At 43.7% G+C, this 20,823-nt stretch overlaps 1 protein-coding gene across 1 annotated transcript in view; it reads left to right on the top strand.

The window, feature by feature from the left end:
* The window catches only part of RGS12 (regulator of G protein signaling 12), a 114,224-nt gene extending 93,849 nt beyond the window's left edge, over positions 1–20,375 (top strand). The window contains exons 13-18 of the mRNA XM_075261041.1: positions 1,273–1,399; positions 2,102–2,198; positions 2,543–2,610; positions 3,790–3,946; positions 4,637–5,236; positions 17,871–20,375. Coding sequence (XP_075117142.1) covers positions 1,273–1,399; positions 2,102–2,198; positions 2,543–2,610; positions 3,790–3,946; positions 4,637–5,236; positions 17,871–18,214 — 1,393 coding nt within the window. The 3' untranslated portion in view covers positions 18,215–20,375. The remainder of the gene's footprint in view (positions 1–1,272; positions 1,400–2,101; positions 2,199–2,542; positions 2,611–3,789; positions 3,947–4,636; positions 5,237–17,870) is intronic.
* The last annotated feature ends 448 nt before the right edge of the window (positions 20,376–20,823 follow it).

Here is a 20,823-nt window from a genome sequence, read left to right as displayed (position 1 = left end):
TGCAGGAATATGTATTAGAAAGATCAGTGACAAAGTGAATATCCCCCCACAAGTCATACTAATCTGTGGTGTCTTTAAGGGGTTTTTCTGGGATTATTATATTGAGCTCCGCAGCCTCTTCTCAGGACACCTTCCAAGCTGCAGCTCCATTCTATTTAACGGGATCCTATCATTCAAACACCTTTTTTCTCAGTAACACGTAGGAATAGCCTTAAGAGAGGTTATTTTTCTCCTACCTTTCGTTGTCTTCTCCGCGCCGCCGATCGCTTGAAATCCCAATTTTTGTCTGTATGCAAATGAGTTCTCTCGCAGCACTGGGGACACCCCCCAGTGCTGCGAGGGAACTCTCTCTCCAGTGCCGCCTCCATCTTCGTCAGCAACAGCCTCTTCACGCATCTTCTTCCGGCACACAGGGGGGTCAAAATTCAACGCATGCGCTAGTCGGCTCTGCCAACGGGCCACGGGCCGAAGCCCTTTGGCAGAGGCGACTTGCACATGCATTGAATTTTGACTCCCCCATGTGCCGGAGAAAACACGTAAAGAGGCCACTGACGAAGATGGAAGTGATGCTGGAGAGTTCTCTCGCAGCATTAGAGACGCCCCCAGTGCTGTTTGAGTGCTGGGGCCCGCCCCCAGTGCAACGAGAGAGCTCATTTGCATACCAACGAAAACCGGATTATATACCGAATGGCGGCGCGGAGAAGACATCTAAAGGTAGGAGAAGAATAGCCTTTCTTAAGGCTATTCTGAAGTTTTACTGAGGGAAAAAAAGGCGTTTGAATGACAGGATCCTTTAAATTGATGAGATTGAACTGCAGTACCAAGCACAGCCACTATACGGTGTGTGGTGCTGTGCTTGGTAAGTAGTGAAGAAGACTTCCCAGACAACCCCTTTAACACTGAGTTTTGGCTGGGAAATTCTTTGTGATTCAGCTGGATTCATGCTTAAAACTATGGAGTGACTTTTGCAGCTCAGCTCAACAAGATTCCCCCGACCCTGGTCCTGTGGCCCCTGGGAATATAGAGTAAGTGGACTCGATTACAAAAACGTAGATGGGCTGGTTTTACAACTGTTGTCCATTGAAATGAATGGAGCTGAGCTGCTATACCACACACAACCTGTGGATAGGTGTGGTGCTATTCTTGAATAAAAGCAGACCTGTTCTTCTAATCTTGGACAACTCCTTTAAGGCTCGGCCACAAACTGAACGTTTATAGCGTCAGACGACAATGCAGGACATAACAATAAGCAACTTTTTCCTTTCTTTTTAGTTTGGATCTTGTACCAATAAACAGATCAGTGGGGCTGAAAGCCAAACCAACCAAGCCCGTAACCGAGGTCCTGCGCCCTGTCGTTGCGAAATATGGTCTGAATCTAAGCGAGCTGGTGGCCAGACTTGTAAGTGCTGTAACTTTAGGGTTCATCATCCACAAGTCATTTTTATACTCTAGGGTCCTCTTCTGGTTGGATGACGTATTGCGCCTCAGGGGGACCATTGAGGCTCATTGACACCACAACGTCATGGGTAGGGTTGAGCCGATCTTGAGATTTCAAGATCGATTTTAAAATACGATTTCCGATCATTTTATAGCCGATCCCGATCGTGAAATTTGCTCGATCGCCGATCGGAATCCGATCTTTTCCGATCCCGATCTTCAACCCTAGTCAATCCTTTTCTATGGGAAAAGTCACTTTTGGGGTTGAGCCGATCTTGAGATAACCTCCGATCTCGATCCCACTGGAAAAGATTGGGTCGGAACTCCGATCTCGATCGTGAAACTTACTCGATCACCGATCGGAATCCGATCTTTTCCGATCCCGATCGCTCAACCCTAGTCATGGGACATGCTGATATGATGGTTTGTCCCCACTGAGGCCCATTCACAGCCCTCAATGGTCCCCCAGGGCATTGCCTGCCACCCAGGAGGCCAGAAGAAGACCTCATAGGATGCCGATAGCAGACGGAAGGGGGATATAACTGTTGTACTTTTCCACCTCCAATTTTTATATTCTGGAGAAATTTTGGTGCAAAGATAGCCTTACCAAAAGGTGGTGTAAATGTAGACCAAAAACCCTGACGCATTTTGCTCTTACTTGTAGAGCGGGGAACAAGAACCTTTAGACTTGGGTGTCCCTATCTCCGCCTTGGATGGACAGCGGGTCGTACTGGAAGAGAAGGAGAACTCTCGGACTAGGGGTAGGCCCCCGGCACATATAAATGCCGACTATTGTGTTTTCTCTGCTCTAATAAATGAGGCAAATTGGACAGATTTAGGTTTCTTATTTTCGGTCAGGTGCTTGCCATAATATTTGTACAATTTGATGAAATTGGCCGCTGTGTTTGGTTTTTCTCCCATTCTGGAGACCGATACAAGAATAATTTCAGTGCAAATCCGATGCTCTGAAACCACATTTCCACACCTCTGTGTCACGTATAAATTCTGCGCTTTTAGGCCTGGGCTGTGAATAGTCGCTTTATGTTTTATGAGGCTGAATTATGTCTTAGTTAAAGTTACAGATTGTATCCTTACTTGGTTGCAGACAAGTCCAAGAACCCAATGATGAAGTCGACCCCCGCGCTGACGAACTCCAGGAGTAATAATATTACGGTAATTCTACTATTCATCTTAATATACAGCTCACGCTTCTGAAAATAGCTCTATTTTTGCTATTTATTTATTTTTTTTACTGCTTTTATTACATTTTGCAGCAAAATTTATCCGCTTCCAATACTTTACCTTGTTCTGGTTTTTGAGATAGATCTTGTTTTCTTCTCCGTTCACATCAATTGTAGAACTTGGTAAAAATTGGTATAAAATGCAGAATTAGAACACAATGTTTAGTTATTGTCTGTAACACTGGTGCACGTAGTGGGAATCCCATAGCAAAGGTCAAAACGCATCACAATTTATGATATTGAGTTTGTCCAAGATCTTGGTCTTCACCCTTGAACCCAGGCCCAATTCATTAACCCCTTGCTGCTCCTTTAGAGAGGAGAGTCCTGAACAGAGTCATACCAGCAACTAACAAAGGGGGTTGGATCAACACGGCTAGGCCCCTTTTTCTATGTGCTCTCTGCAGGGTACTGGTGGGTTTAGCCCAGAACAAGTTGGCTTGAATCTTACCCTCTACCCTTGAACCTTGGGCTAATTTTCTGTTCCCTTGCTGTTCCTCTAGAGAGGAGAGTCCTGCTCCGGTTCTTAACACCAATAATAAAGGGTACAGGACCCACAGGATTAGGCCCCCATTTTCCATGGGCCCTGGAGCTACAGGATAGTTTTCAACAACTTCCCAAACCATTTAAAGCTTGGTGCTTGTTGCCCAATTTCCCTACCCATTATGTTATATTTGGGATAATCCCGCCATTAGAATGAGGGGTGAGGCCAGTGTGGGTAGGCCCATTATCTCTACGGGTGCCATAGCAGCCACATGGACTGGCCTATAGTAAGTTTGTGGCCCACAGGTCACACTCACCACACATGGACTGGTAAAACTTTTTTGATGTACTTTCTGATTCCTCTGCATCCCTGCCCTCTGGTGCATTGGAGTGAGAAGATTTGATGCACACCCTTCCACTGTCAGAAAGGAATATATCAACCCTTTAATGGCAAAAATAGAAGACTGTCAGCAGCACATTGTCAATGAGGGATTCTGTGGCACAATGTGGGGGGGGCAGTTCCTATGTATGAGGCCCAATTAGGTGGATTCTGTTTTAGCCTCTGTCATAGGGTTTTAGTATATTTCACTTGAAAGGGTATGCTCCATTCACATTCCTGAACTTAATTTAGGTAGAAGATCGGCCTCTTGTGAAATCTTCCTCCATCCGACTGAAGGGGGAGTATGGCAAAGGAAGCAGCAGAGACTCTCGACTACAGAGGAAAGAGGACGCGATTATGAGGATGGGCAAAAAGAAGCAGCATAAAATTAACCTGGACGAAGCTGAAGGTAACAAAAAAAAAAACTAAAAAACTCAATAGAGCAGCAATCTGTTTTTCTGGTGAGGTTATAATGGGCTTGTGTTTATACACCGCAGCCAAACAGTAGAGGCAGAGCTGCAGGGGGAGGAACAGCAGCCTGAACCAATCATGAGTGAGGGGCGTGTCTCCAACTCTGCAGGGGGAGGAGCAGCAGCCTGAACCAATCATGAGTGAGGGGCGTGTCTCCAACTCTGCAGGGGGAGGAGCAGCAGCCTGAACCAATCATGAGTGAGGGGTGTGTCTCCAGCTCCTTTAGACTCTGCAAACATTGTAGCTAAACTTCAGGAACAGTTCACAGCTCTGCCTTAATGGAGCTGAGCTAAAAGCAGCTAAATTACAAGATCGGAGAAGAATAATTAGCAGTTAATCACCCCCTATAGGTAATGACTTGCATATCATATTTCACGTCGTGACTGGACAGTCCCTTAAAGTGACATTTACGCTGCATGATCCTTAAGAGGTTATATAAATGGCCTCGAGCGCTTAGTCTTACAGTAATTGGCAAAATAATGCGCTTCTCTCTAGTTCTAATGACAGGGATTACATATATTAATAATAGAAAAATCTATGCAAAATTCTATGTTTAGAATTTCAGAATTTTCACTAAGTTTTTTTTTAAATTAATTAATTTTTTATTATTTTTATTTTATTTTTGTAGCCTTCTTCGAACTTATATCTAAAGCTCAGAATAATCGAGCGGAAGACCAGAGAGGACTTCTCCGGAAAGAAGACTTGGTACTTCCAGATTTTCTACGTCTGTCTCCACTTGACACAACTTCCCCTGCCCTAACGTCAGGAAACCCCGCCAAGAGGCGTCCTGAAAAAAGTAGTAGCCTTGACAAGTGCAGTCACGGGTCATCCAGTGTATTGTTAGGTACGCACAACGGTGGAGACAGATCCAACAAGTACAGCGGACTAGACAAAAGGGACAAACATGACTTTGGGCCCCCCACTGGAAGAAAGGCCTATGTTCCTTTTAACCCTCCTTTGTCTCCAATTGCGCATGCTCAAGAAAGAAGCCTCCCCCACCGAGAGAGACTATCGAGAGACTTGTCCACTGGAAATATCCAGACTGTAGAAGATGAGAATGTCGCCGATCTCACCCTAGTGGCCGAAGGAGACATTAGCAGTCCCAATAGCACTTTACTACCATTACCCCCATCACCATCTTGTGATGTCAGTAAGCTATCTGAAGCCAACTTTTCACCCCCACCTCCATGCTCGGGCAGTCAAGATAATTCTGGATATCAGAAATCAGGTATTTCTAGATTTTAGTGATGTGTGTGATCGTTTTTTTTCTTGACCTACCGCCACCCCACCACTCCTTTCTCTGGTGTAAAATTTCTCGTTATTTTGTGTTATTTGCACTTTTAAACCTTGCCGAATTGCACAATTTTTATTTTTGAATTTTTTTTTTTGACCGCATGTGTCTACATGTAACACTAGACAAGGGTTAGCGGGTGTGTTTACTAGTCAAGTGCCAAGACTTGCCGTTATGGGCTTTGTGTATTTATGACGACTGACAAACTGGCTGGTGATATAAATACTCTTGGATGTGAGTTATAGTAACAAAAATCTGATTTTCGGTCACTATAGCCTAATATTTGGTGATATTCATCATTTCTAAGTTGACTTTAGAGAAGCCAATTAGCATTGACATATGTGGGCACCCTATGACTTAAAGGGGAATCCCACTTCAATCTTTCAGGACTTAGGAGGTCCAAGATTTAAGAATCCCATCAATGCCGAGTGTTGCTTATGGGACATGACATGGCGGACTCTGACACCATGGAAGAGGAATTGATACTGATCAACTTTGTAGTGGTCGTGCCCCCCAAACTTTTTGAGTGAGGACCATTAGTACGATGTTCTCCACTAAAACGGACATAGAAAATATAATTAATGCCAAAAACTAATAAAAACAAAACTGACCAAACCTCCTGACCATCTATTGTTAATGGAGGTCTCCCAACTCTTCACCCGATCTCGGGAAAGAGATGGAATGGGCAGAAGGATTTCATCATGCCCGATCCTTTTATTCTCAAGGAGATAAGTCACTGCCAAAGGCAGCGTCTGTCTGCCCATTCATAAAATATGCACACTTGGCCAGGCCAAGCATGCTTGCCCATGAGGGAGTACGAGGAATAGCTGTTGGCCAAATGTTTGGTGATTTTATGTGTATGGCCAGTCTATGTGTAAGGGATAAGGCAGTCCTTTTATCTGCATCGGTGTCAATATGAGGGGGCCATAAAAAAAAAATTAAATTTTCTTATTTTTCTACAACCATTGTTTTTATCTCTAAAAAAAAAACAAAAAAAAAAAACTGCCGTTTGTGATGTTATTTTATTTTTACATTTAATTTGGGTTTTTCTCAATGTATTTTTTTTTAAAGTTTACATAAAGGAGACTTTTTGTTTTTTTAAGAATTTTCTGTAAATATTGAATGGAAATATCTTATGCCCTGCACGTTTCTCTGAGATTCTCATGGTGTGTAGATGTGTACAGTTTTTATTGCTCCTCTCTCTCCTCGCTATAAAGTGTGCCTTTATGAAGCATGATCTGTGTGTTCCTTCCGCCGTCGTATTATTTTCCGCTCTGATTTTACATAACGCACCGTATTTTCTTACCTCTCCTTAAAGGCATTCTACATTCCTTAATCTCCAAACATAACCGCTCATCCTAATACTTACTTGTACTAATAGGCAGCTACACATACTAAAATATTCTCTGATCACAGACCATTCAATGAATCAATAATTGGTGAATTATACGATTTTTCAAAAAAAAAATTTATAATTTTTTTTTTTTTTAAATTTAATTATAAATATAATTTAGGTGGCTGTTAATTAGAATATTTGACAATGGGTAAATTCTCATTAATCAGTGAGAAGTTGTTTTTATTTTTGTTTTTTTTAAAATAAATCCAGAAAAATTGGGAAACGTCTAATTTTTTTAAATTAAAAATGTAAAAAAAAAAATAAAAAAAATTGAAGGCGTTAATAAATAAAGCGCCACACTCTTGCTGCAAATCTGAGCCTTAAATTATTAGACTTTCTGCCTTCAGTTTTTGGGAAGGGAGCGACGACCCTTCCTTCAGGAATATCGCGTAACTAGGTCTGGGCTCTGTAGGCCAAATGGCAAAATATTTTACCAAATTTGCTGTCACCTCGGTAGTAGATGAGACTGGTTGGTAGGGAAGCGCTTCCTGTCTAAAAATTAGTAGTTAGGCAGTGGGTGCATGGCAACCAGCCATTTTTGAAAACCTCTTTAAAGGGAGCGTCACCAGAACCCAACATCACCACCCGGCCCCCAGACTGATTCAGGTGACCCTAACCTAACAATGTCTTCTCCTTGTGAATGGCGCTGCCTCTATTCCTGAGATATCGCTGTTTTTTTATCAATATGCAAATGAGCTATTTGGAGCAATGACAACGCCCTTGTTGCTCCAAATGGGTACTATCCACATTGGCAATGGAGGCACTGATTCACAAATGACTTGGGTGGTCCTATCTGAGGACTGGTTGATGTGTTGCGTTCAACAGTATGTTGTCAAGGTGGAGAATGAAGAGAAATTTCTCTTGATTTTCCATCACCACATTTGGCGCTGGAATGCTGATGAATGGGCGCAATCGTCAGGGAGTCCCGAGGCAAGATCGAGCAGGACACTAATTTTTTCCACTGATGTCTCTGCCTCCCATTGAAAACATTGGAAGGCCAATTCGAGGCAGAATCTGCTACAGATCCGCAGCAAGTTCCTACGTGCGAACGTTCCCTCTGGGCGAGGGGAATAAACCACTGCCACTACCTCTGGTGTTCATGTATAGATCTGGGAGTCACACACACATAAGATAGTCAGCTAGTCCTGACCAACAGAGCAGGGTTGACCAACTTTTTTTTTTTTTTTTGTGCTTACGTGGCCTTTGCCGTTACAATTGAGCACAGTTTTGATTGCCTTCCATGAGGAGCAACTACAAAAAGTTGTGAATATATCGGTGCCCAGCAATCCTCTATAGTAGTGTGAACTGTGGCCCCATCATACCGAAAACCAAGTCGGCAAGTATTTTTGGACAGCCTTAATATTTCGATACATGTACAGTGCCCCCAATGCAAGAAGCCATGGCCACCCAATACACTAGGCGGCAGTGCCAACCATGAGAGTCCTTCTAGGGGTAGCACAGTAGTTTAGGATTCACAATGCCTGGCTGAGCTGTACGTAGTGGTAGGTGCCCATCATAGGCAGCATAGGTATAGATGTCGGCGACCCACATAGAACCCCAAGTCTGTAGAATTCCTTTAAGGGCAATGTGTTTGCACTTTACAAATCCTGAAATGATCTTGTATATTGCATGTAATCCCGATATTGTGTGATCTGTAGCCTGTGCTCATCTCCTCCTGCTTTGTAGACAACTTGATTGTAGAGATTTTGTGTGCATTTTGTATCAATTCTATCAAAGAATAATAATAAACTCCGTCTCCATTCTGTATTTCTCTCTCTTTCTTGTTTGTTCTTTCGCTAATTCGTAAATTTTTTGAAAATTTGGATCTAACAAATTCTTTCCCAAAATCATATCATATACCTAATGACATAACACGAGTCCATGTAATCTCACTAAGCATGATGGGAATGTGATGGAAATCGTCTGGTGCGATAAAAATGTATGAAAGGGTAAAAGGTTATGTAAAATAAAGGGCAACTCCGGTAACAATTGATTTTCATGCCCAGAGTGCGATAAACGCTTCTATATTACATGCTGAGGATGGGTATTAAGGCTAAGGACTCATGTTGCAGAAACGCAGCGTTTTTTGCTGTAGTTTTTGTAGCCAAAGTCAGGAATGATTTGAAAAGGACGGAAAATTGGCTCAAAAAAATTGCAACCAAATAAAAAAAAATAAAAAAATTTTTCCTCAACATGGGGCCTCAGCCTAAGGGAGTCTTCACACGGAGTTTACGCTCCGCTCATTCAGACACGTAAACGCATGTCAAAGTGACCGCTGTAAAACGCAATCCCATACACTTAAATGTGTGCTGGTCTTACGCGCGGTACACATTGAAATCAATGGGAGGCTTTTAAACCCATTGATTTCAATATGTAGCGTGCGTAAGAGCGGCACCCATTGAAGTCTATGGGATTGTGTTTTACAGCGGTCACTTTGACACGTGTTTACGTGTCTGAATGAGTGTCGGAGCGTAAACTCCGTGTGAAGGCTCCCTAAGTTAGGTTTTACTCAGTTTTTAAAATTTTCATTGCCCTTTTGAAGCCCAGAACTTTAGATTCCCTGTACACTGGGAGGAGCTTTCTTCAATACTCATGGATGCCCCCTACTGAGCAATGACCTTTTCCAACCAGTGTTGACATCTGTTGTGAGCACAAAGCTTGCTCAGAAAGGTAGTTGTCACTTCACACCTGGCTCCTCCATTTGCATGACAAACGGAGAACATTACCTTTTACTATGTTAGCAAGAAGACCGCCTTCACCCACAAGTGGTTCACTTACTCTCAATGTGCATTGCGTGCGCAAATCATGGAAAAAAAAGAAACACCTGTTGACCATATTTATCTGACTTGACAATTACAAGGGACCCAGACTCCAAGCATCATAGTATTCTCTGAGGTTGGGAGTCTTCCTCCCCACAGGACTACTATCCTATATTCAACATATGTATGGGACAGTAGTCCTTCGGGCAGGAGGGACTAGCTTCATAGATGATGATGATGCTTGGAGTCCAGTAAATATCACCAACTTTCTCCCTATATTTTATGGACCAGATATGCCCATGTGAAGCCGGTCCAAGTCTGACGACACGAGCAGTAAGCACAGGAGTTTAGCTGCCACGGACGCAACAATGGCTAAGCCACTGTGATCTTCACTCGAAGTATAGTTGATTGGATTAAACAAACCTCATCTACATGCTACAATTAAAACCTATTAGGCCGAGTTCACACAGAGTTTTTTGGTCAGGAATCCACCTCAAAATCAGCCTCCAAAAAAAAAGCCCCCCAATAGACTTCTATTGTTGGAGGCTGATTTTGAGGCGTATTCCTGGCCAAAAAACTCTGTGTGAACTCAGCCTTAGTATTAAGCCCGCAGCATGTCTGTTATTGCTGCCGGTTACACCTGCAATTATCAAGCTTTGCTGTGGGAGACCTGCAGTAGTTCCTACAATAGCACGTGATTTGGGGTGTTTTTTGCCACTATGACTTTCATGGAAAATTCTGTAGTGTCCATCCTGTCTCACCCCAACCTAATACTGCCCTGAGTTAAAGGGATTCTACCATTAAAAACTTTTTCATCCTAACACGTCGGAATAGCCTTAAGAAAGGCTATTCGTCTCCTACCTTTAGATCTCTTCTCCGCCCCGCCGTTTGGTTAAAATCCAGTTTTCCGCTGGTATGCTAATGAATTCTCGCAGTACTGGGGGCGGGCCCAATGCTGCGAGAGAACTCTCCAGCGCTGCCTCCATCTTCTTCAGGAACGTCCTCTTCACCGCATCTTCTTCTGAGGGTTGGCTTCAAACTTCTAGGCCTCGGGCCTAGGGCAAAGCTGACTGCGCATGCCCGCCGGCCACAAGAAAATGGCCACTTACAATACTCTAAGTGGCCATTTTTCTGTTATACTGTTATCCTGCTCAGCAGTGCTTGCATTTTCTTGCCAGCGGGTGGACTTCTGTCCTTTAAGAGGAGTTGGTCATCAGAAGTTAGCATATCGACCAGGCCTGGCAGATAGATAGGTTAGGGTTACCAGAACCAGCATATCACCCCAGCCCTGCAGATATACTGTATAGGTTAGGTGTCACCTGAATCAGATGGTGCTTCCCCTTGTGAATCGCTGCCTCCATTACCCACATGTTGTTTTTGTCAATATTCAAATGTGGGCATTGATTTGGCTCCAAAGAGATAAGAGGCACAGCGAGATATAGCTTTGTTTTGTTAATATGTAAATGACTTCCTTGGAGCAATGAGGGGGTTGCCATTGTTCCATCTCTTTGGAGCAATGACAACACCTTTGTTGATCCAAAGAACTCATTTGCATATGGACAAAAACTGATAGCAGTGGAGGCAGCAATTCACAAGGGCAAAACACCATACCTAACCTATCTGCAGGGCTGGGGTGATACGCTGGTTTCTGCTGATAGACTCCCTTTTAAGATGTTGTGGTCTTACACCAAAGTGACGCCCCTTTTATTCTCAGGATTGGTGGGATCTCCAGAGGTCGGGCTTTATGATCAAAAAGTGATGGCTTGTCCTTGTGATATGCCACGACTTTGCAAGATTGGAATATCCCTTTAATTGGGTCAGAGAGGGTTAGAGCTGCAATACCAGAAACAGCCTATAGACAGAGGTGGCGCTTTATTGAAGAAAATTTCAGCAGACTTTTTTTTTTTTTTTTTTTTTTTATCTTGTCCGGACTTCACTTGCCCCCCAAAGACTATAATTCAACATTTTACAGAGTAAATAAATGTATCTCGGAAGCCGCTTGAAGACATGTCAGATCTAAAAATAAGACCTGTAGATGGTAGGAGACCAAACAAAAAACAAATCCTGCTTCCAAGGAGCTTTCCGCTTAGAAAACAGTCAATTTCTGGGGAAGTTTCCCATATGAAATATGAGATCAGGATGGAGATGACAATTTGTGTGATAAAATGAGCGCTGCTCCGAGGCCGGCTGAAATGAACTACTGTATATCTGCTTGGGTGTTTTGGGAGTTTATCTTGTCTTGGTAGTGATAGATGAGGACAGGAGGGAAGTAAACACTAAAGTTTGATTGTTTTCCAATGTCTTAAGAAAACAGCTAGGGGAAGATTGTCCTTGAGATAAAACCACTTTGGCTAAGTGAGAGGTCGTTCACCCAGAGCCAACAGAAGATCACCTTAACATGTACACGTGCGGTCAATGAGCCAAGGACACGACGCACTGAGGAGTTAAAGGATCAGATTATTTTTCAATGAAAAAAGAAAAAAAATCCAAAAAGTTGCAGTTATAGGGGAGACTTATTGCATAGAAAACCCTTCCAAGGTCTTGGTTAGTCCGTGTGGCTCAGAGTATGGATCTCTTCTGGACAGTCCCAGCAGGTTTGTCAAGAATACCCTGGAGAATCCCATTGTAAGTACGGTTGAGCCAATCTTGACTTTTCAGGATCGATTTTAAAATCCGATTTTCGATCATTTTTCATTTGAACCCGATCTCGATCCCAATTCCGATCCCAATGCAAGTCTATGGGATTTTTTTATTAATCGGAGATCGGATTTTAAAAGCAATCCTATTCACTATACAGCATGGAATCTAACAATTGTTAGAATCCACGCTGTGTAGTGAATCACTAAAGTAGCCAGAGGATTTTTTTTTAGTCCCCCCTGGTGTCCACTTATCTCCAGAGATGGCTGCTCCGGTCCCTTCCTTCTTCTTTGCCTCGCTGCCGCTGCACGCTGCTCTTCTCCCTTCGCTGCCCCCTCCCTGCCAGGTTAGGAGAGTGTGGGCGGGTACTGGGAGGGGAGACGTAACATCTCCCCGCCCTGTACCCACCCACACTCTCCTAAGTCACAAGCCCCGCCTACCTAGCGCTTTAAACACTAACCTGGGAGGCGGGGGCAGCGAGGCAAGAAGAAGGAGGGCATCGGAGCAGCCATTTCTAGAGGTAAAGTAGCTGCTAGAGATGTTTATTTTAGCCTCCCATTTGAATGAATGGAGGCAGCCGGCGCACAGGGGGTTAAGGCTGTGTGCTGGCTGCTTCCATTCATTCCTATGGAACTGCAGCGGAGCCTTCACACTGAGTATACAGCGTATACTCCGTGTGAAGGCTAAGCAAAGCATTGTGGGAAAAGATCACCGATCTCGATCCCACATAAAAAGATCGTGTTCGGAATTCTGATGGCGATTGTGAAATTTTCTCGATCGCCGATCGGAATCCGATCGCTCAACCCTAATTGTAAGTCAACCGTAATCATGACAAAAGTGGGAACAAAGCCCTAAAGCGATCCTTTGTCAACAGCTTAAAAAAATGTACAATAAACGGGTATAAAAAACGGGTAGCCGCAACTGAATGCCGGTGCACTGCATCGGCATCCAGTCGCGCACTCCGCTCTGGATTAGGTCCAATGAATGGGCGTAGTCCGGAGGAGGGAGTGTCTTCAGACCGAATCGCGAGGCGAATCGGCCAGAAGAATAAGCATGCTGCTTCTTTTGTCCGGGAGCCGATTGATTTCAATGCCATCTTTTTGCCTCAAAATCCTGACCAAAAAACCCCGTGTGATCTTACCCTTAAAGGTTTTTTTTTCAGGATTTGCATTTAGAAAATCTAACCTTAGGATAGGTCATTCGTATGTGATCGGGGGCCATCTGATAACTGGAACCACCACATATCAGCTGTTTGGAGAAACTGGACCATTCGGGACCGTATTGCAGCCTCTTACAGCACTGTACGTACTGTAAGGGTTGTGCGTGGTATTGCAGCTCATCCCTATTCACTTCAATGGGACTGAGCTGCAAAAGGCGCATGATAGCACTAACCTGTGCAGTGAAAGTGGACTTCACTTGAGTGCCACTGCAGCTTCAATCTGCTGATCTGTAGGGGGTTCTGGTTGTTGGGCCCCCACTGATCAAATATTAATGATTTATTCTAAAGATAGGTCATCATAATGTAAATCTTGGAAAATCCCTTTAAATCAATACCTAAATGGGATGATCTCGTGGCTAGAAAGCCAGACATATCTATATATTAGATTTTTGTCAGTTTTCTGATCTCATCAATGGGACACTAGCATGGCAGCCATCTGAAGACTAATGTATATGGACTGCTAATACAAAAAGTCTCCATCATCAACCACATAGGCTGGCCATACAAATTGGATATGTCAGCCAAATGAGCTATTCCTTTTCGATAACCCCTTGCACCCAAGCACTCTGAGCTCGGCTAATCATGCATGTAAAGGTTAGAGGGAAATTCTAGGCACCCCCATGCATATTAGATGATCGGCTGGTCCTTTCACAATGGGGGAAGGGGGGGGGGTTCAGGCAACTTCCATTATCCTAGACTAAAGTTGAGTACAAAAGGAGAAAAACATGGCCCGCACATCCCAACCTTATACATTGATCTAGGGCTTCTCAGCAAATTTTACAATACCGAACATGAGGTTCTTAGTATACATATTGATCAATGTGCATAAGCCCACTAGCCACTTCACGGCGACCTCTTTATAGTGGGTCCCTACTCTACTGGGCGCGGCGCTGCACAGCGACTGCCACAACTGCAACACAGCGCCTGCAGGGCGAGCGACCCTAGACTAAAGTTGACCATACAAAAGCTAGGGTGTTGGTCGGTACTCAACACAAAGAGCCATATCACCTGGACTCCTCATAGATTTTGAATATTGGTCATTTTCATGAAGGATGTGACCAATAAATAGACAATTACAGGGAGAAGCAGCGGACACCAGATGTACAGGTGGCAGAATTCTTGTATATAGCTAGCTTCAGAGAACAGGATATCATGCAGGTCCCTAACATATCACCAAGTTCCCAATAAACTGGTGCTACAGTAGTTTTGAGAGCCCATATTGTTACTCAGATGGCCATACTACTCCATGTTTAACAGTCCATATTGTAACACGTGGACCTCTGGTGCAGTATATTCAACTCCGTAAAACAACAGGCGTTGGGTGATTAACCAATAGTAGACAATGGGCTATCAATGAAGCCCTAAATTGGTCAAATCTTAGTGATTTCTAATGGCTGGTCATGTTGGTCGAGGACACCATAAGTTGAAACAATTCCCTGACAGATCTCTGCCATGGTCTGTGGCCTGGTCTGGGTTTCCACTGATGCGGTGCAGACCTTTCACATCTTTTCAGCTACAACCACACCCGGAAAAAAAAACCAACACGTCACCTTTTGGACACATCTGGCTTTGGTTGACTTCTGTCATGTTTGTTTGTTTCACAAAAGGTGCTGATGGTTGGTTGGAAATAGTGTAGTCCAAAACCTGTAGAGCAGGGGTGTCCAAAGTTTTTGTAAATAGGGATAAATTTGGTGAGTTGAAATTATTTGGGGACCAACCACTCAGCCTGACATTCTTTTACCTATTAACACTAAAAGCAAATGAACTATTTTATGGGATTTTTTTTTATTGCAAATGGCATGCTTTGCATTTCTTCGTAAACTATGTGATAGACCATAAAAAAATTAAGCCAAGACAACCCTTTAACATACTCCCTATTGCCCCACACTTAAATGTCCTCCTTACAGGATATTAGCCCCATCACTGCCCCCACACAATATAATGGTTCCATCACAGTATGGAGGATCCGTGGAGTGGCCACTGCACTGTATGGCGAAGGGGGGTGGGAATAGTGGAGGGTCCACTGTATAGGCTATAGAGTGGCCCGCTCTGTTACCCTGCTCCGGGCAGACTTTTGTGATGTCTCATGCGTCCGAAGCACCAACCAGCGGGGAGCACCACAGAGCAGACTGATAAGTATTGGTGCTTAGCTTGTAGGGCCTTTGGCCTACAAGTTGGGGAATGTTATCGTAGGAAGCCCGTCCTGCTCTACCAGTAGCAGAACCGGGTTGGCTGCATTAATTCTCTTATTACAACCGGATCGGCAGAACTGGGAAGAACCTGGCTGCATTCACTTACCACTCCCCACTTTTGCTTGTGGCGTACCCTTCCCTTTTCAGCTTTCAATGAGCCCTGTGCGCCGCACATCAGGTTGTGATGACATAATGTGAGGCACACAGGGGTTACCTGGAGGCTGAAGAGGGAAGAGGAGGGATAATTAAGTTAAAGGGGTATTTCCATAATGCTTGTTCACCAACCTGCTTGCTGTGTGCTCTCTTCACTTCCTAGTTTTCTTGGCACATTGGTGGGCGGGGTTTCACTTGCTCTGCTATCTGCTATGTTTGCAGTTAGTTGGATGAGGGATTGGTTGTAAATGCATTACTACAGTATGAAGCTGTTGTAGAGGCTGATGTAGCAGAGCTGGATTTGAGTCAGCTTGCATTACATACAGAGGTAACGGACTCCCTATCTCAGCTCTTATCAGCCAAATTCAATTAAACCGGGTGATAAGTGAAAGAGCAGGAGATAAGAGCTCAGAAATCCCAGAGCTCTCACCTTCCCCCTCCCCTATCTGAGGAGCTCTGTTACTTGTCAGACATACACAGCTCAGAGCTGCTCCCAGCACTCAGCCCCTCCCTCCCCCCTGAGAGCAGGCAGTTACACTTGGGAACTGAGCAGATAAGCCCCTGGCCATAGAAACAGAGTATAAACAATGAAGCGGCCAAACAAAGCAGTTTTGACAAAGCAATGTATTTAGGAAAAGTCTTAAATCCACATAAACTAGCAGTATAGATAGGATGCTTTTCATGGGACAACCCCTTTAATAGGAGCCGTTAACGGACCTCCACTGCCTAATAAAAAAGCAATTGGGGTATGGTAGGGCCCCCTAAAGGAATGGGCCCACCAGAAGTTTCACTGGTTCCATGGTGGACCAGTCCGAGTTTACTATAGTCAACCGTGCTGTCGGTCCAGTGGAAATTTGTACAGAGGCCACAATTGGATGGTAGATTTACCCTGATGTGGTTTTGATGGACTACCATGAGAGGAGACAGGATACCAAGTAGAACATCTTTGCTACTCAGACACTAAAATACTGCCCCCTATATCAAAGTGAATAACTGTGGACAGCTATAAGGATCTGTTTGGTGCCCCTTTAAACAGTGGTATTATAAAGCTTCTCTCCACAATTGTGAACTACTTACGGCTGTCAGAGCCCTCTGTTATTACGCAGGCCTCCTGGAGCTTATCCCAGCTCTCTCTTATCTGAGGCTAAAATGATTGTAAATGTAATGTCAAGTCGTGCCATAAATGCGATGTTGTGCCAGTTTTCTAAATGGTTCTATGCACATATATAACAGCCATGTCATTGGCAGCCATGCACAATGCCCATTATGGATGGAAGCCAGGATGCTTATAAATTGTGAATTTGGTAAGCAAATACATAGATTTTCTGTCCGGGTTCACGTTAGATTTTGTTATGTTAATGATGTTTTTGGCTTGGTTTAGGAATTGATGGAACATGTCGTGAAAGACTCAGGGACTTTCTTTATTTCAGTCACTTGTTCCCTATTCCTAAGGATTCCTAAGAATATGGGCCGGTAGTTTTTGACTTCAGTATCTTGGACCAACAGAGGAACTAGTAGGTAGCGGACAGTAAATGTTTCAAATATGGCTGTCATCTGCTTGATGTTTGGAGCCCATTATAGTGTATAGGCTTGGCCATTGGAGGATGCCTGGTCATCTCCTGGGGCAGGGTGACCCTGGTGGCCAGTTTGGTATGTTGGTGTCCATTTACAATAGATGATAGGATCAATATGAATACAAATGTATGGAATTTACGTAGTTGATCTATCATTTTTTCATCATAATTCTTTTTTTGTCTTACTGCTTGGGTTGTTCACACCGATCTGTCCTGGATATGTCAGCATGGTGTGTTTCCATAAGACTACCATGTTCTACAATGTTAGATTAGGGTTCCTTGGACCCACCAGATGATTCTGAAGGTCCAATAGCTAAGAAATTGACAATATATCCCATTGCTGACTATAGAAGCAAAAGTCAATGCTGATCTTAAATTTTTGACATTTTTAGTATTGTTTTTTTCATGGACTTCATATCTGTCTGATGCAACTTCTAAATGTTCTTCTGAAGGTTTCTTCTAAGACAAAAAAGCGCTTGTGAATAGATGTGGCTTTGCGTAAGGTATTATCATTGGCAGAAAGAGAGCTTCATATTTTCGGTGAACCATATAGCAAACTTATTTCTTGGAGAAAACTTCATAATAAAGGACGATTTTGCACTGAACCTATTCCTTACCGTTTTATTTCTTCTCCATTTCAGGAAACAAGGACAGAAAGAAAAAACTATCTCGTAGCTCTGAGAGTTTTTGGGAGCAATCTCCAGATTTGAGGGACAAAACCCCCGGAAGACGCAACAGCTCGGCACATCGTCCACAAGCCGGTAGAGTCGTTGATGTGGATGGAGTCAGGCAGACACCAAGAAAGCATGACTCTGGAGAAGACATGGGCAACCTTAGCTTTGAGGGATACATTTCAGAACTGAAGTCTTGTAAAGGACGAACGAGGACAGGGGTGTGCAGGACATCTGACCTCCCATCAATGGTCACTGCTAAGAACGAGAGAAGCAAAGATTCGGACACAAAATATAAGGCTACTTTTGTGTAAATAAGGCACCAGTGACTATCCAGAGGTCGGAAGTTGTACCTGGGTCCAGGTGGCTGAGTGGGCCACATAGGAAGACATTAGTATTATAAATGGTAGATAGTTCATGGGCCTGTAACAGATTTGCATTGGGGCCCAAGAGCTTCATGAAAAGGCTTTCGAAGAGATGATGCTACAAGAATGGGAGTATCACCTTTTCCCATGTTTTTCTGACCCGGTTGAGGTCCTCTGCTTGACAACCCTTTCTATGGTCAACTATCTTCATCTATGGATGCTTGCTTTTGCTATTTATTTTGCCAACTGTTTCTTGGAGGCTTGACATGGATGAACATTACTGAGTAGACGCTTACACTCTTGAAAGGGGGCTACATTTTTTGGCAAATGGTCACATAGGAAGGTCTTACATTGGTCCATTAGTTTCACCCTTGTATGATGATATGGTCCACAAAACACTTGGTACACTCCAACTAAAGTTCCTTGTTATAAAGAATACTAATTCTTGTCATATAGGAAAATGATACCCACACAAGTCTATAGGGGGCAGTATTATAATAATACAGACGTTTTCTGAAGATTTTCATAAGAATTATTAGTTGGCGACCTTGGGGTCATTCACGATTACATGATCTATAAGTCTTGGAGATGTGGTAACCTATGATCAACAAAGGCTTCCTCCACCATTCATAGATACATGCCATGGAAACTAATGTGATCGAGCAAACTATACCTAAATTTTTGGTTGAAATGGTTAACTGGGATGTCAATTTTGGGCTAGAAGGGTTCCCATACAATAAACTGAACATAGGATGTCTGGTTGTTGAGAGCCCCTATCCATCAGCTGTAATCTGAGAGGGAACTCATCAGGGAGTTTTCAATTGCCCTTCAGCGCCACCACAGGTAATATGAAGCATTACACAGTGCCTATAGGAATCAATGGCATTCTGTGTGACTTACGGACATGCCTGGTCCTCCATCATGGCTAATAGACAAACATTTGGCTCATGATGTCTGGGAGAACGGTGAATGGACCAGGCCGCAAACATTTTTTGGCAAAGTCATACCCCCCCCATCTGAATGTCCACACCATCTTTAAACATCACCAAAAAGGTCTTGTGTTGTGGCCACTAAATGTGCTGGCTAAGACCCCCTTTTTGGATGTGACCAGTACATATAGTGGTCAAGTCACATCTCAGCAGTCTGCGAGATCTTCCCGATCTTTTGGGAATACGGGAGGTTAACTCTTTTTCGGGAGAGTTGGCAAGTATGAAATAAAGGTCCCAAATGGAGGTGTTCCCATCTCTGACCACTATCTCACATCTGCGGTAAGTGGAGAGTTGGTCGCACATGTATGGCTCTCTCCTTACACTACTATGGGATGGCACTACTATGGGATAGTGACTTCGGGATAGGTGCAAGTTCCACAGGTGGGATCTCCATCTCTTGGACATTTATGGTCCATCCTGTGGATATGACCTATATGTCCCAGATGGGATGACCTCTCAGTAATCTGTCCTGGTGTCTACAGTAAAAAAAAAAAAAATTCCCAAAAAAAATCTTAGTATGACTGTCTGAATTTGGCCTAAGGGCAAGTTGTATTTTGCCTGTTCCGTTTTTACTGCAGCGCCCAGATGTTATAACTGTAGTGAATGGGATGTGGCCTACGACGACCTGCTGCCATTTGTCATCCTATATACCAAGTCTTTCGAGCGGCCCCCTCCTTGCTCCTCCTGATTGACTTCAATGGGGAAAAATATCTGCAGTAAAAATGTCAATCTAAGCATATTTATATTGCTGGTGCGGTGGTGCAGCTCTGGGCTGCACTACTACCGTCAGCTCTGAATAAGATCTAAGGGATCGTTTTGACAATGTAGGTTCCTAAACACACAGACAGGAGCTATTTTTATACATCTCTCTATGTAATTGTATATAGTGGAATGTCTCTATTGTACATGCGATGCTTGAAGGAGATGAATGCACTTTGTCGTCTTGTCACTGTTCCGTTTTTTTATTGTCTTTTGCATTTCAATTAAAAACTACGACATTTGTGGCAACGACTACTCGCAGCGGTGGGGGCGGGGTTGTCACTTAAATTATTCTGTGCTGTACAGTAGCTGTCATGTTTGGGATGTTGTTATGATGCTGTTGTAAAAAAAAATTCAATTGTATTGGAGAATAAAAATATTTTTATATGATATAAACGATTGGCGATGGTCGTTGGAGCACTGAGAAATATGGTGGATTGAGATAATGTTGTAGATAGAGATGAGCGAACACTGTTCGGATCAGCCGTTCCGATCAGCACGCACCCATAGAAATGAATGGAAGCAGCTGGCATGTACACTTTGCCGGCGGCCGGTCGCTTAACCCCCCGCGTGCCGGCTACGTCCATTCATTTCTATGGGAGCGTGCTGTTCGGAACGGCTGATCCGAACAGTGTTTGCTCATCTCTAGTTGTAGATTTACCTCTAGAGCTAAGGAAGCCTACAAATAACACATCAGTATGAGCTGGGCCAAGTGACACAGTCAACTCTGCTACATCTTCTGGCTGGGGACTGTTGATAATTAGGCTCTCTACTGTCATTTGGGTGGTCCCTGTCGGTCTATTCCAGTCC

The sequence above is a fragment of the Leptodactylus fuscus genome, chromosome 1 (assembly GCF_031893055.1).
Source record: "Leptodactylus fuscus isolate aLepFus1 chromosome 1, aLepFus1.hap2, whole genome shotgun sequence".
Classification (NCBI taxonomy): Eukaryota; Metazoa; Chordata; class Amphibia; order Anura; family Leptodactylidae; genus Leptodactylus; species Leptodactylus fuscus.
Note: the sequence above shows the minus strand (reverse complement) of the source record. Positions and strands in the feature narration are given on the sequence as shown.